The sequence below is a fragment of the Rhinoderma darwinii genome, chromosome 7 (assembly GCF_050947455.1).
Source record: "Rhinoderma darwinii isolate aRhiDar2 chromosome 7, aRhiDar2.hap1, whole genome shotgun sequence".
Lineage (NCBI taxonomy): Eukaryota > Metazoa > Chordata > Amphibia > Anura > Rhinodermatidae > Rhinoderma > Rhinoderma darwinii.
In genome coordinates, this window is record NC_134693.1 from 17,423,043 (window position 1) to 17,439,082 (window position 16,040).

At 42.2% G+C, this 16,040-nt stretch overlaps 1 protein-coding gene across 1 annotated transcript in view; it reads right to left on the reverse strand.

The window, feature by feature from the left end:
• PIGK (phosphatidylinositol glycan anchor biosynthesis class K) overlaps nt 1–16,040 on the reverse strand; it is an 84,640-nt gene that overhangs the window by 32,811 nt on the left and 35,789 nt on the right. Inside the window, exon 10 of the mRNA XM_075832865.1 lies at nt 6,218–6,296. Within this exon, the coding sequence (XP_075688980.1) occupies nt 6,218–6,296 (79 nt within the window). The remainder of the gene's footprint in view (nt 1–6,217; nt 6,297–16,040) is intronic.

Consider the following 16,040-nt stretch of genomic DNA (forward strand, 5'->3'; position numbering starts at 1 on the left):
CTGTACGCCCCCATGACCGTTTCATATTTATTCCCGTTATTTGCTACACTGTGGTGGGCTCATATATCACATCATATCTCTCCGGCATGTGCGGTGCCCACTCTTGGCATTAATACAAGTTGACTCTGTTCAGGTTTTAAATCACTTTTTCTAAAAAGTGATAGCGCCGCTGACTTATTGTACCGGTCTCGAGCCTCCATAAATCAGAGAAATTGCTGAAAAGCTGCTTAAATAGTGAGCAGGACAATTTGTGCTGCATGGAAGAGAATAGAGATCGCAATAAAGGGATATTTATGTCCCATACAAAAAGCCTGTATTACAACGAGCGCTACAACATTTGTAATACATAGGGAGGCGCGACGATATCTTAAGAGGAAGAGAAAAAATAAATGACTGGCATTAGCAGTAAAGTAGCACTTTGGATGAGGGCATGATATACCCAAGATTACTTAATATGACACAAATCATAAAAGGTCACTAAATGTGGAATCCCCCATGCCTCTCTTCCAGTATACCGGCAGTATATCAGACAATTAAGTCCTATTCCTGCACATTTCCCCCTTTGCCTTGCATATTTATTTATTTTTTATCCTGAAGCTTTATAACGTCTTGCGCAGTCTTCTTATGTATCCTCCTGCTGCTAAAACAAGTCTGTGAAACAGAGAGGCAGTCTGATATATAAAACGATGACAGAATAGAGTTAGGGTCCTCTTACACAGGCCGACATGTGCCGTGTAAACGAGCGCCCATAAATGAGACCGCTTGTCGATCGGCGCTCGTTACTACGATCGCTTGTCCCCATGCTTTACCATCACGTCGGCAGCGCATCTCCCGGTTTACACAGGGAGTTGTGCTGAAGACCACGATAATATTTTCGGCTGCATAAACGATCCGATCAGTGATTGCTCATTCATCGGCTGATAGTTGCCCAGTTTACACGCTCGTTTGCCTGAAAATTGGCCCGTGTAAAAGGGTCCTGAGATTAGTAGGTTCTACATTTACTCCATGGATTCCTGCAATCCCATGGAAAACACATGTGGACCCGAAGCCCTTGTTTGGCGGTTTCTATTACGCCTATAGACCTTAATGGAGGTCTGCGCATAAGAGTGGCCAGCTTTCCACTAAAGCTGGCCATAGATTAGCGTTTTCTGAATGACTCGTCAGTCGTGGTTGGTCTGTGAAGGTTGTCGTTTTGGATGACAACGCCATAAATTAGAACGACAAATCACTGATCGATCTCAGCTAAGATCAATGGCCTGGTCTGGACTTAAATTGCTCTGATACAGATCTGTCATTTGTCATGAATGGCATTTCAACTACAGCACCTGACAAAGGGCGGAAAAAAAAAAAGTCAACGTTTCCACAAATATCTGCCTTTGGCTGGCATCTGTCACGCTCGTTTGTGTCACAAAAAGGCGCGGACGGTCGGCAGAAAATGGTCTAAATTGGCCTTTTAGGATGTCCAAAATCTCTAGGGTATGGTCAGTTCAAACATCAACTAAAGAATGTTTGAAAAAGGAAAATTGTGTTTTGGAATGGCCATTACTCATCAACCCTATTGAGATGCTGTGGCATGAGCCGGGTTGTGTACGATCGATCGATCGATCTATTGTTTTCTATCAAGCACGGTTTTACATATTATATTAACTCTAAATATAAAACCCCTTTTTTAAATTAAGCCATCCCAGCTTTGGAAACCTTTGGTTTCGGCTTCTGAAGGGAGAAGTTGCAGCCAGCCAGCATGGACTGAATACATGGCTGGGAACTGTCTGACCGTGCAGGAGTCGGTCATGGTCAGCGGCTCTCCGTTCTGGCAGGGGACCTCCCTCTATGACATCTATACGACCCGATATATAGACAGGGGTTGCATTTATGAGACAACCACGTGAAAACTCATTGTAGAAAAAAAAAAATCTGCCATATTTTTATGTTTTTTTTTTTTCTACAATGAGTTTTTACGTGGTTGTCTCATAAGCCGGGTGAAGAATTGATACAAAGAGTGTCTCTCGCTTACCCTGCACATTACACTGACAGCCCAATGATTTCAATGGGAACTGTGTAATACTTAATTACCCCTGTGGTGGCGCTGCAGGGAAATTTAACACTTACTACTGCATTCCCCCACAGATGTTTCAGCAGCTTATCGTTTGGAGACTTTTCTAGCATAAAAGGGGTTTAAAACGTTAAAGGATTTGTCTCAGGCACATGGAGCACTTAGACGAAGGTCCCTGTTTAGGATTCCCCTCTATGAGCCAGAACGGAGAGCCGCTCTCCCCCGTTCTGGAGGATCCGAGCCGTTCATGTGTTACATAGATGGCTGATCTGAATGGTTGCCATGTAATACTACACTTCAACTGCAGCTGATCATTTCCGCTGCTCAAAACTGAAATGGGGTGTCTCTGAAGAGACCACCCTTTTAGAGGGGTTTTCCATCGCTAAAGCTAGTTTTACACCAACCCGTTTTGGCCGGTACAACGAGCGCCAATCAACGAGACAGCTTGTTGATCGGCGCTCGTTCACGAGGAGCGAATATGTGGACGAGCGTTCGTTACTCCGATCGCTCGTCCCCATACATTTCTACCATGTCGGCAGGATGTCTCCAAGGGGGATGTGCTGCCGGCAACCATAATAATTTGGGCATTTAAAACGATACCATTAGCTGATGAACGAGTGTTTGCTCGTTCATTGGCTGATCGTTGCCCTCTTTACACAGGGCAATTATTGGGAATGAGTGTTCTGTGAATGCTTGTTTGCCCGATAACTAACCGGTGTAAAAGGGCCTTTAGATATTGATGACCTCTCCTTAGGATAGGTCATTAAAATAAAGATCGGTGGGGTCCGACTCACAGCAGCCACACTGATCAGCCGATTGGAGGGGTCGCAACCTCTTCGTAGATTACCAGGCACAGCTCTGTACACTTCGTAGTGGCTGTGTCTGGTACTGCAGCTCAATCCTATTCACTAGAATGAGACTGCAAAACCGAGCGCAGCCACTGCTAAATGAACGGTGCTGTGTCTGGTAAACAATGAAGAGGCTGAGGCGCTTCAATCAGCTGATCGTGGGGGTGCTGGCAGTCAGACCCCTACCAATCTGATTTTGATGACCTATACTAAGGAAAAGTCATCAATATCAAAGTCCTGGAAAACGCCTTTAAAATGTGTAGCTAAATGTTTGACAAACTTCTGACATGTCATAGTGACATGTCAGAAGTTTGGATTGGTGGGGTCCGAGCACTGAGACCCCCTCCAATCACTAGAACCAAGCATCTGAAGCACTCGTGTGAGCGCTCAGCCGCTTCGTGTCTGTTCGGCTTTTCCCGGAAATAAATGTATCGGTGTACGGACTCAATAGAAAGTCTATGAGCCCGTACTCTGATACGTCCGCTTTCCGGAAAAAGCCGAACAGACACGAAGCAGCTGAGCGCTCACCCGAGCACTTCAGCTGCTTCGTTCTAGCGATCGGTGGGGGTCTTAGTGCTCGGACCCCCACCAATCAAAACTTCTGACATGTCACTATGACATGGCAAAAGTTTGTCAAACGTTTAGCTTCACTTTAATTTTCCATATAGAATGAGATTTACATTCAGCAAGGATAATGTTGCCCGTTAAATATGGTAATAATGCAAAAACTATTACGTGTAATCAGGTTCCCTCCTGCACATTTTGTATTTTGTGCAAACATCAGAAGAAGAAATTAATGTGAAAATACAATAATAAGGGACATCTGGAAGGCGGCCAATGCTTTTTCACATCACTTTAAAAATGCAGTTCTCTTACATGAAAGTTTATGTTTGCCGAGAAAAGCAAGCTTTTAAGGTAAAATAGAAAAGAGCTTATATGGGGGAAAAAAAAGGACAAAAGATACACATGTATACATCAAGAAAACAGGAGAAAATGACAGATATGTACATAGCACTTTGGTTGCTGTGGAGATGGGATAAATTGAGGCCATATTCTGGTGAGATACAACAAAAATGAAGAAATGCTAGCACAGGCTTCCAGTATCCGTAGTTTCAGTTGCTGCAAATCTCGTATCTTCACAGCATAGACAATTGCCTTCAGATGACCCCAAAGATAAAAGTCTAAGGGGGTCAGATCGAGAGGCATTTCTTGTGCGGTGTTGCTATCAGTGTGTTAAGAGTGGGAGAAGAGGGTTGCATTGACAATCCAACACAATGGGCAGCACTTTGAACACATTTTATAAGTGGTCAGAAACTTGTAAATAACTCATGAAAGAATAAAAGTAACGTTAAAACCAAGCACACCATTGTTTTTCTTGTGAAATTCTCGATAAGTTTGATGTGTCACATGACCCTCTTCCCATTGAAAAAACTAAAGTTGGATACAAAATGGCCGACTTCAAAATGGCCGCCATGGTCAACACCCAGCTTGAAAAGGAAGCTAATATCACCAACCATTCCCATTTTATTTAGGTGTATCCATATAAATGGCCCACCCTGTATATATATATATATATATATATATATATATATATATATATATATATATATATATATATATATATATATATAAAAAATCTACATTGAATTACTTAATAAGTACATTGCTTACAAATACTTATCCTGCGTTACAGCATGTATTATAGTCCAGAGAAGCGCTCACAGTTCTGCAAGCTTCAGAGCTGAAATCCTCATACTTGTTAAGTGCTTGGTCTAGAAATTTGCATTCTGGGAAGGGTCGTCTTTACACTAGACCCTGTACAGTAAATTCTTATGTTGCAAGAACTAACTATCACAATACATTATAGGAGCTCAGCTAAGCTGTTAGGGGTGTGTCTGCCGACAAGCTTGTTGACGGTTTCCAATAACAAGACAAATATGGATGCAGCTCTGGACTATAATACAAGCTGTAACTCACATTAAGTACATGTCAGGACTTGTTCACATCACGTTTGAGGCATATGCTCGCTGTGTACACCTGAAGTGGGCCACCAAATGTATGTCCCAGGCTTATGGTACTGTATCCTGGACAAATATATGCCAAAAGTTTCCTTTTTTGTAATGCATAGGTTCTGATTGGTTGAGGCCTCCATAATTTGACAGCTCAGTGACTGACAGACTTCTCTGCCACTTGGAGCTCCAGGGAAGGCGAGGCACTTGTTGTGCTAGGAGGTGGAATCGGGCCAAGCTGGACGACTTTGCTGGCTTTTTTATTTGGTTCGACCATGGCATTACTGCTCCAAATCATGCCCCCCCCCCACCAGGGCCCACTGTATATAGGGGACTGTCCTCTGTTGTCAGACTGTTAACCCTCAGTTATATCTATCCGTTTCTAGGAAAGCTAGGTGACTCCGATTACAGTTCCCACAGCTTTCCTACAGTTCTGAACGGCAAATGTGACTAGTTATACACCGGTATGGTGATGGAGAGTGTGTGACATGTCTTCGTTGCTGATGGGAAGGTTTGGAAAGCTGAGTGACTGCACCTGCTGGTGCAGCAATGCCCATCACCCTGCTTTCCCAGAGGGAGATGCACCTGGGAAAGAGGACGCTGCATTTTTTGCTAGCTGCTATTAGTCAAATGGCACCCAATTTTTGGTGGCATTTGGGCTTACACTAGAGCGGATCTTTCCCCATACATGCTGCCCTAAGTAAATATGATGACCGATCCACTTTAAAGTAAGGAGAAAATAAGGTTCTATACAACTGTGTTTATAAAGTATACAATAGGCAAATGTATGTCAGAGGTTTACGTCTGGATACAGTTTATTTTATGGTATTGATTACCATAGGTTTTGGCTTATAATGCAGGACACTTCCTGGATTGCAGGACACTTCCTGGATTGCAGGACACTTCCTGGATTGCAGGACACTTCCTGGATTGCAGGACACTTCCTGGATTGCAGGACACTTCCTGGATTGCAGGACACTTCCTGGATTGCAGGACACTTCCTGGATTGCAGGACACTTCCTGGATTGCAGGACACTTCCTGGATTGCAGGACACTTCCTGGATTGCAGGACACTTCCTGGATTGCAGGACACTTCAGTGCTCATTTGCATATGGCGCCCAGAGGCGTAAAAGCACATATTTATGGTTTACAATGGGCTGACTTGGGCAACATAGGCATGTTTGAAAAACTATTATCCTTACCTATATAGCGGTATTAGCGGTTTGAAAGGAGAAAAATGTGATGACAAACGCCCTTAAAAACATATTCCAGCATTGGTGGACACAGAAGCAGAATAAATGCTTTACCTGGTGTATTATTTCCGATACGGGTAGTTGGTTGGCGTATGTCACCAGGTCAATCATTGCCGACTCATCAGGGGAATCCCTGAAATAATAAGAAAATACATGAATGAAAACGTGAAATATCAGCATTTAGGGAAATAGAGAATTGCTTAAATAACAACGCCCTGAAGTGTTATTAGAATTTCTCCCATTCCAGGAAGATTCAAATTCTCCTTTGTGTTCCTGAAGATCTGTGTGTAAGCCACACGATGGTTTACAAAAAAATAAAAAATCCCATTCACAGACCTAAGGGAGAAGTAAGTAGCAGCCTGTAGTCTGCTCATGAAAATTAGGGGTAGTTGTGGTAAATGTGAGATTGCATTACTGCAACCTAAAATATTTAGGGTATGATTCCAATAACGGACGCAAACTTCTGCAACCATCTTTTATTGCTCTGATGCATCTAAAATAAATAAAACTTCACAAGTAGTCTCGATTAAAAATCGACCGTTTTGGGTTTACAGCTCCTTTGCAGAGCTATGTGTGTAGTCTGATCTTGCAGTCATGTATCTGCTTCCATTCTCCGCTTTTCCTACTGTTTGTAAGACGAGAGGGAAGAGGGGAGTAAAAAAAAAAAAAAAAGACTCCCGATCAGACTTTTTGTTTGTAGTCTGTAACTACGGAGACATATAGGTCCGCATAGGAGCTGTAAACATGAAACAGTAGGAGATTTTTTTAAAGACTATGAGCAAAATTGTTACATTTTGTTATTCAAGAAGAAAGAAATGGTTGCAATAGTATAAATAGCCTTTGAGAAATTCCCTATATATTCCAAAGAGGCTACAAAAGGTGGAGCTTCAATTTAAGGGAGCATAAAACGCCTTAAAAAACAAAAACGTGCATCTTTTAGGTCTTAAAGTGACACGGTCACAAACTACTATCCCCATATCCCAACGATACTTGCAATGGCCTGTGGAACATGCCTCTGCAACCGGACGACCCTGTCTGACTCTCCATTTTTTTGCTGCCGATAGCAAATTTTGATGGGAGATGCGGCTAGTAGTTTGTGACAGCGTCACTTTAAATGATAGACTATTCCCCGGCATTATCACTGTGCTATTATAAGGTCATAGAACTTCTGCGGCTTGTAATTTACAGCCATGGTGACCGGCCGTATAAAACACAATTTATTTACTCCTTACAACATAATCCACTAAAAACAGCAAATAAAATACACAACTACTATTCGCCAGCTTGGAAAGAGGGAACAGATGAACACAAATCCACAATTAGCAGCTGATGAACGGGCAGTCACTACACACGTCACGTTCGCCTGCGCTGCCCCTCACGTCGCTGCCGGCATTTAAGGAGTTTACTAAGTAACAGCTGATTATAGCAGAAAAATGGCAAAAGTTAACGCGGATGCAAAAACATCTAACAAAGCAATATTAAAATAGTGGAAAAATCCCGTCCATTGCTGTATACTGGTAAGTAACAGCGCTGCAGGCATATATATATATATATATACACACACACATATATATACACACACCCCTCAGGTACCAGACAGTATACCGTTTGTGTTGTTTCATACAATCGGAATCTAGCAATTTTATTATATCTGTTATTGGAAAAGCTGGATTACAAAAGATATGGATGCCAAGAAATTTCCTCAAGGGTTGTGACCCAGCTTTTCAAGACTCATAAATGGCAAGTCTGTTGTTTGACATCCCTGTGTCGGAGTTGTAACAGTTGCCAAAATGGTTATAACCCAGCTTTCCCAGAAACAGGATATGTCACAAGATCCAACCCGGCTGCCGGAAAGAGTATAACGTTTTAGATTACTTTTTTGTGTTTCTTTTTTTATTAAAATGTATATAAAACTCTAAAATAAAATAATAATTGCAGGAAACGTGAATTCCTTGAGTCATCATCCTTTTGTCAAGTTGTTCCCAATTCTGTTCAGTAATTTAGCACTCATATCTGTTTCTGGAAAAGTTGGATGACCAGGAATATGATGATAACTCCTGCGGATGGAGCATCATTGAGAAGCGGAGCCATTTAGAAAGATACAAAGAGTTTACTGAATCCAGATTTATTATTGAGTTCAATGGGAGCTGTAAGTATGCAGTGAGCTCCCCCTAGTGGTGGCTGCAGGAGGCTTTTGTCCATTTACATTTATTGCAGTGTGCATGGAAGCAGGGGAATTAGAGCCCTGTATCTTAAAAAATGGAGTAGAAACCCCTATAAAGATTTCATATGAAAAAACAAAAAAACAAAAACATAAAGTGTTCAAAGTTGAAGATTACACTTATTCCCGTATCGTGTTTTCAGCACTTGAAGTTATAGGCCTCCAGTAAAATTTATGGTCTACGTGTCCCTAGATCCCCACTCTCATACTAGCTGGCATAAGGACTAGCAGTTCGCATTCTACCACTATTGTAGATGAATGATCCACACAATGCCCCTATGATAACCCTAAAGTGCCAGGAAGTGTTGTCATGGGGACTCCAAAAGGGGGGGGGGGGCATCAATTGCATATTTTTTCATTTCTAAAACCTGAAGCTCTTATAAAGAAAATGTTGGAGCTTTTTTAAAGGCAGATCAAAACCATAACGGGATAGTCACCCCAAAATGCATTGCTTTCAATCTAACAAACCCCCCACCTTTCCCGAACTGATGGCGCAGAGAGTAAATATTGAGCAAAAACGGAGATTACAGACCATCTCAGCACATTCAGATTTAGAGGATTAGCAACTGCTGAGAATTGTAAAAGTGTCAACATGATGATCAGCGCCGATGAGAGGACGCGCTGCAAACAGATCCAATATTTATTCTACTAAACGAGATAGGAAATTATTGAAAATGTAAAGAGCAGAGAGGACACTCAGGCCTGATGCCCACTTATTTTCTCCGGTTTGTCAAAAGTAGAACATGTCCTACTTTTGTCCGTTGATCGGTGTCCGTCTCGCCCATTGATCCGTCAAAACAAAGGACGGCACACGGAATGCATCCGCGTGCCGTCCTTTTTTTACGGCTCCGTTGCCAAGCGACGGCAGGGCGTGCCAAAGTTCTCTTCATTCATCATACAAGATGGATCTTTAACGGACGGTTTAAAATGGAGCGGATGCAGAGTGACAACGGAAACCACAAGGATGTCACAACTGACACACGGATCCTTTTTAAACGGACGTGAAAACGGTGAAGGATGTGTGACTGAGGTCTAATCGTGATCAATGCATTTTTCCATTGATTTTACCAAATGTCAAAAAGATTCTCGTTTATTTATTGGTGGCAGCCGAAAATGTAATGCTCAAGAAGGAGAACTTGTAACATCGGCCAGTCCACAGATTGTATACAGTCCACATTGGACAAGTTCAACAGATTATGATTTTTTTTCTTTTTGGTAGAAGCCTTATTCCGTATGGTATAATTTGTATTATATACCATGGCAGGATCTATGTATTTATACTGTGAGTAATATTCATGGTGTGTGAGATTAGGTTGCCTAGCAACCCCTTGTCTCTATGTCTGAGTGACCACCATGTAAGCTACATGCAATGCAGTGCACAGGAAGTTCTATCTGCTCTACAATACACTGCCTCTCCATGCTGCACAAGCTTGATTTGATCAATTTAGCAGGAATCTTGAGAGGTTTGTGCTAGAGATCATGTAGCTTCGCAATAAAATAAAAGTGCAGGGACATGAGAGGGAGGATTGGAGCAGATCTTGTGTAGTAAAAACTGATCATACTTTTTAAAGTTCAGATAGATTATTTAGGTTTAGTCACTTTATAAATATATTTTAATTATTTATTTTGTACTAAGTCTGGGTTACAGCTAGCATTATAATCCAGAGCTGCATTCACAATTCTGCTGTTAGAAATTGGAAACATTAAACAAGTTTGTCATCAGACATGACTCTTCTGGCCCAGTCTACACAGCAAAGCTGAAATATGAGCTACAGGAAATGACAATTAGCACAAGTACTTTAGTGGCCAGTGAAACTATTTTTTATTGATATATAACGGCTATTTCTGATTATACATTCCCTTTAAAAATAATTTCTGGATTCTGTTCCCTTCCCTCTACTATTAGCTAAACACAAGGGTGACATGGAGTGCAGCTCTTGTTCCTGGAGGACTGCAACGTGATCCTTTCTAAGTAACAGACAATGCAGATGTTCATTATTCTCAACGGCAGCCTTGTCAGGGTTTGCAAATGAAAGAGGAGCATAACCACTGCAAATCCCCTGCTACAAACAGCTCATCAGGGGGTGCTCCCGACAACCAGACCCCCCTGGATAAGGAGGAAACACAAACCAGACAAAATGGTCATCTCTGTTCTATGGAAAGAATACTAGTTCTGGTATCTAGCAGAATAGTTTGTAGTTCATTACATTAAAGGGGTTGTATGAGATTTGAAAAACATGGCTGCTTTGTACCAGAAACAGCGCCAATCTTGTCTATTAGGCTGTAAGCGGAATTGCAGCTCACTTTCCATTGCAATACTGTACGTCTCTGGTATAAAAGCAGGCATGTTTTTTCGTTTTTTAGTATCTCATAAAACCCCTTTAAGTACAATCTGTAATTAGTTCAGATTAAATATGCAATGCTCAGCTTTTCTTTCCATGGCAAATATTTATCAGACACGAGGAGGCTTTAGTACAGATAGAACCCCCCCCTTCTGGTATTGTGACTAGACCGGGGTGCACTGACTAATACACTTCAATGATGGCCGTTTCCATGAATTAAATAACACAAGGCAATGAGAGCAGTTGGAGGCTTTTCAAGTTTTTCCATCCAAAAAGTGCAAATTTCCCAAAGCCAAATAACGCATGGACTAAATATCAAATATTACGGTTATGAAAAGAGATGAATAATTACGTAAAGCTGAAGACACCGCGGGCTACAATACCGCATAGAGTCTGTATCTAAAGCCGCAGGCAGCGCCTTTCAGTAAGCTATACGTAGACTACATGCAGTTATACAATAAATGGGAGACGTTAATGAGTAAATTAGTGATTTGGAGCTTTCTGGTTTTATGTAAATACAGTGTATGCATACCGTGGTCATGGATGAAAAGATTTTACATATGTATCTGGAAATGTTCGGCTGCTCTATATGGTGGGCAGATTTCTGACATTTGCTTGTGGTGCTGCAAATTAAGAGCTCAGTGAGTTACCATGAAGCTTTTCTTTCCTCCTTCTTGCTCTCAATGCTCTAGCCTATGTCTACTCCCCCCACTCCCTGTGATTTCTGGAAGAAAATTCAGCTCAGACATGGATATATAATATACTTTGTGTAGGTGACGATGATGCTGTAATGCAGACTTATAGGTCTCCATGGTCACAGACTACAAACAAACCCTGTGCGTAGTCTAGGGCCATGTTCACATGGAGGAATTTTCGTATGAAAAATCCTGTGTGGATCTGACCGAGATTCCATGGCACAAACGGGGGCTGACCCTCAAATTTGTGCCACGGTTTTGCAGTTTAAACTGCCGCGGATCCTCAAGCAAATTAGCAGGGCAGCTTTCAGCCGACAAACGAGCATCTTTTACTCGGCCAAAAAATGGTCGCTAGTGAGCAGCACATCACCCTTCGTAAACAGGGTATGTGCTGCCGACAAGATGCAAATGTTAGGGGACGAACGATTGTATTAAACGATCATTCCCCCTATACATTCCAACCATTGATCTATGTAAATGGAGCTAAATGAGCGCCAGCCGATTTTCTGCAGTAATTCCGTTACGTGTGGACAAGCCCTTAAAGTTACGTCATATACAACCACACATTTTTGACATGTGTCTAAGTGGGAACACCCACTAGAAATAAGAGGCCACCAGCGTTGCGTTTAGCTTCAGCTAATATAACCAAAAAACTAAGGCAAGTGCGCCGAAACGCGCGTCTGAGTGGACGCCATTCAGCTGCTCTATTGATCGATTACAATATGGGTCAGTATGATGTGGTTATACGAATAGAACGGTATCATGGGAAGAGGAGATTGTAATACAATATTGAATGGACTACTACGTACCCCTATGTTAATAGTATGTACTGTATTATAAGTCGCTTACTTATTTGAGCACTTGAATTAGATTGTCCTCTTTTTAGTGTGGACCATCTTTTATATTTGTACGTATTTATTATTTGTTAATAAAGATCTTTTCTACCTTTTGATACCCAAAAGTTGAATTTTTTTTTGTATCTTGTCCTGTTTGGTATAAAGAGCCAACATTGACGGCCCTACCACAGACATGAAAGCGACTGCAATGCCATTCAAGTCTATAGCAAGGCCATCAATATTACCTTTGAGATTTTTGTGCTAATTGCCCTGTCGGCACACACCTCTCTCTAACATGTCTAAAGTAAGCTAAACTGTAGAATTACTATAAAAATAACTATTCACACGCAATGGTTTTGGATCGGTCTTTTGTTCGCAACCACAATGATAATTTGCAAACCATACAGATATTATATAGTGCCATAGCAAAATTGAAAACCGACCCCACCAAATAAGTTCAGGTCTACCATTCCATTTATAAGAGTCCAAAATTCTGCGCCAATTAAGTTAACATATAGAGATCGGAGTTATATTTTTTTGTGGTGTCAACGAACGGCAGTAACTCTTTCAGCACCCTGGACAGAAACTACCGCTCACAACATAGATCAACCTGTTAAAAAAAAAAAAAAAGAAGACGTTCATACTTACCCAGAACTCCCTGCTTCTTCCTCCAGTCCAGCCTCCCGGGATGACGTTTCAGCCCATGTGACCACTGCAGCCAATCACAGGCCAATCACAGGCTGCAGCAGTCTCATGGCCTGCCGCGTCATCCAGGGAGGTCGGGCTGGATGTCGAAAGAGGGACGCGTCACCAAGACAACGGCCGGGTAAGTATGAAATTCTTTTACTTTTACTGCGGAAAGGGCTGCCCCTTCTCTCTATCCTGCACTGATAGAGAGAAGGGGCTGCCGATTAGTGCAGTGCAATTTTGAAGCGAAAACGTGCCTGTAAAAACGGATGGAATACTGGTGACACCGGGCCCGTATTTACGGGCACAGGTCCGTAAATACTGGTGCAATACGGGTCGAATACATGTGACCAAGGACCCGTATTTTCGGGAGGAAAAAAAATACGTTTGTGTGCATGAGGCCTGAGTCTAAAGGTTCGGCTTGTGTCCGAATGCATCTAAAGGCTGGAGCTGACCAATCAGATTAAGGCCAGCTCAGCAAAGAATATAAAATTACATGATAAACCAATCAGCTGCTATATCCTGTACTCTAAGAGTGCTGGACAAGAGAGGAGCCCCTAATGAATATTCATCAGCATCCATATTGTTAAGATACAAAGATAAAATTCAGCTTCGGTGTGGTTAATGATATAACATCAGTCATATAGAGCAGAACTATATTTATCATATGATTTGAGAATGATTGCTTCAAAGACAAACATTTTAGTGACGGACGATCTGTAAACGATAAAATTCGGTCTACCTTCAGTCACCACTAGGGGGAGCTAAGCACATATGTAAATGAACAGCTAGTATTGTTCTCAATGGAAACTGTATACATCTGTACGTGTAACCTTCTCTAGTGATTCTTTGCCCAAGGACTTTCCTGGATGCTGGTCCGCAGCTAGAGTCAGCCGGCACCCATTATTGGGTTGGCACTGGCTAACCGGAGGTACGGAGTCGAAGGATCCTCCAGTTCTTCACCATTAACCCCCACAAGGTGGTATGAACTTTGCCGGTCGGATTCCCAGGTTGCACAGCATAGTGCAAAGAGTTGTGGTGTCGCGTTGGCAACGGGATGTCACAGCCTCGCCGGGCAGATGTAGTGCCCTGGCGGGTCGGCTCGCCGCTCCTAAGGCGACAAGTCGTGGATTTTCAGCGCGGATTTTACCCTTTGCAATGCCGTTCTATGAACTGCTGTGACACATTCTGTAAACAAGCAAAGTCCACGCGATTTTTTTTTTCCAGGTACTCACAAAGTCACAAGGAAAAATAAAAATAAATTCCAATTGCGAACATTTAAATTAGTGTTCACATAAAATCGAACAAAAATCAGCATAAAACCCTCGCTGCCCATATGGTAGTAATAAATTGTATCTCTTCTGAATATATTGGAAGCCTTCCCCAGTCAGCCGGCTCCTCTAATAAACCATAAGGGATAGATTTATACAGTTTTATTGACGTGGTTTGGTTTCAAGCACACGATTTAATGAGGCTGTTTATGTGAATATGTTGGGTTTTAATTAGGCTCCGTGCACAGACGCAAACAAAACACGAGCCGGTTGCCTATATGGTAAGATAACGCTTTGCGGATATTTCACAGGATAAATTGATTCTTGTGGGATACTTGTGTTTTCCGGAGTGTTCAGGTGTCGTCGATGATAAACTACTTCCCCATGTATTGAGCCGTTGAGAATCCAGGTGTCGGGGGTCCCGGGCTTTGCCTACAGACAAATAAGAGTCTCCACGTAGTAATTCAGTCACACAGTACGTTCTCTACTCTATCAGGATCAGTCTCATGGACTGCGGGCGGCATGGCAGCTGGAGTTCTAGATATTAATCCAACAACGTTACCATCTTCATAAAGTTTGTTTCTCCTGGTGGGTTTCCTTCCCAGACTTCAGAAATATACTAATACATTAAAATGGTTGTCTGCTCAAGACACGTCTATTCCTTATGGAAATAAAAGACGGATGTTCATATGACTAGAACACCCCTCTCCCCCTTCTATAATATATCTGTATAGGGGAGCTTTTTTTTTTCTGACTTGATAAAACGATATAATTTTGGTTGCCACTAGAGGGAGCTAACTGCATATGTATTTATACAGCTAGTACAGGAGCTCTAGTGGAGGCTGCAGGTAGTCATGATGACCGTGTCAGATTGCAGCGGAAGCAGACAAAGGTTTCCAATTTAGGGTATGTGCACACGTAGTGACCAAAAACGTCTGAAGATACAGAGCCGTTTTCAAGGGAAAACAGCCCCTGATTTTCAGATGTTTTTGAGCAACTCGCGTTTTTCGCTGCATTTTTCGTGGCGTTTTTTACGTCCGTTTTTGGAGCTGTTTTCATTGGAGTCTATGAGAAAACAGCTCCAAAAACGTCCAAAGAAGTGTCCTGCACTTCTTTTTACGAGGTGTAATTTTACGCGTCGTAATTGCTGTACGACGCGTAAAATTACGCGTCGTGGGAACAATACAGCGTTATACCCATAGAAAGTAATGGGCAGATGTTTGACAACGTATTTGAGACGTATTTTCAGACGTAAAACGAGGCAAAAAACGCCTCGTATACGTCTGAAAATAGGTCGTGTGAATCCAGCCTTAGGGTTTTTTAGGTTAATACGGTGCAACACGACTAAAAGCCATAACCTGATGGCTCCTCGGGTCATAGTGTCATCGCTGGTGATACATGAATCCCCTCTCACGAGGCTACACGTACTTCACTTTTAGAAGGATACTGCATGACATTTACCTATACATGCACTTTCTAATAGGACAGAGATCAGGCACAATGTCTGATACCCCCTGGCAAAGATTCTGGTTCTTGTGCCAAAGCTTTCAACTAGAAGAGTGATTTACTGCCTTGCCTATAGCGACGCAGAAGAACGGCCTCCTCAGCAACTTCATCTGGGGAGATTACCAAGCAAATCTCTTCGATAGATAGAACGGACAATCTTCAGTAAAGCTATAAAAAGTTATATTCACCCGTTTCTGGGAAAGCTGGGCGACTTCCACTACAGCCGTTATTACGGCTTCTATATGGGTTGTTAACCAGCTTTACCTCTCCTGCTCGTGCATAGGTGCCAGTCAGGCACCTGGGAAAGCAGAGAAAAAAA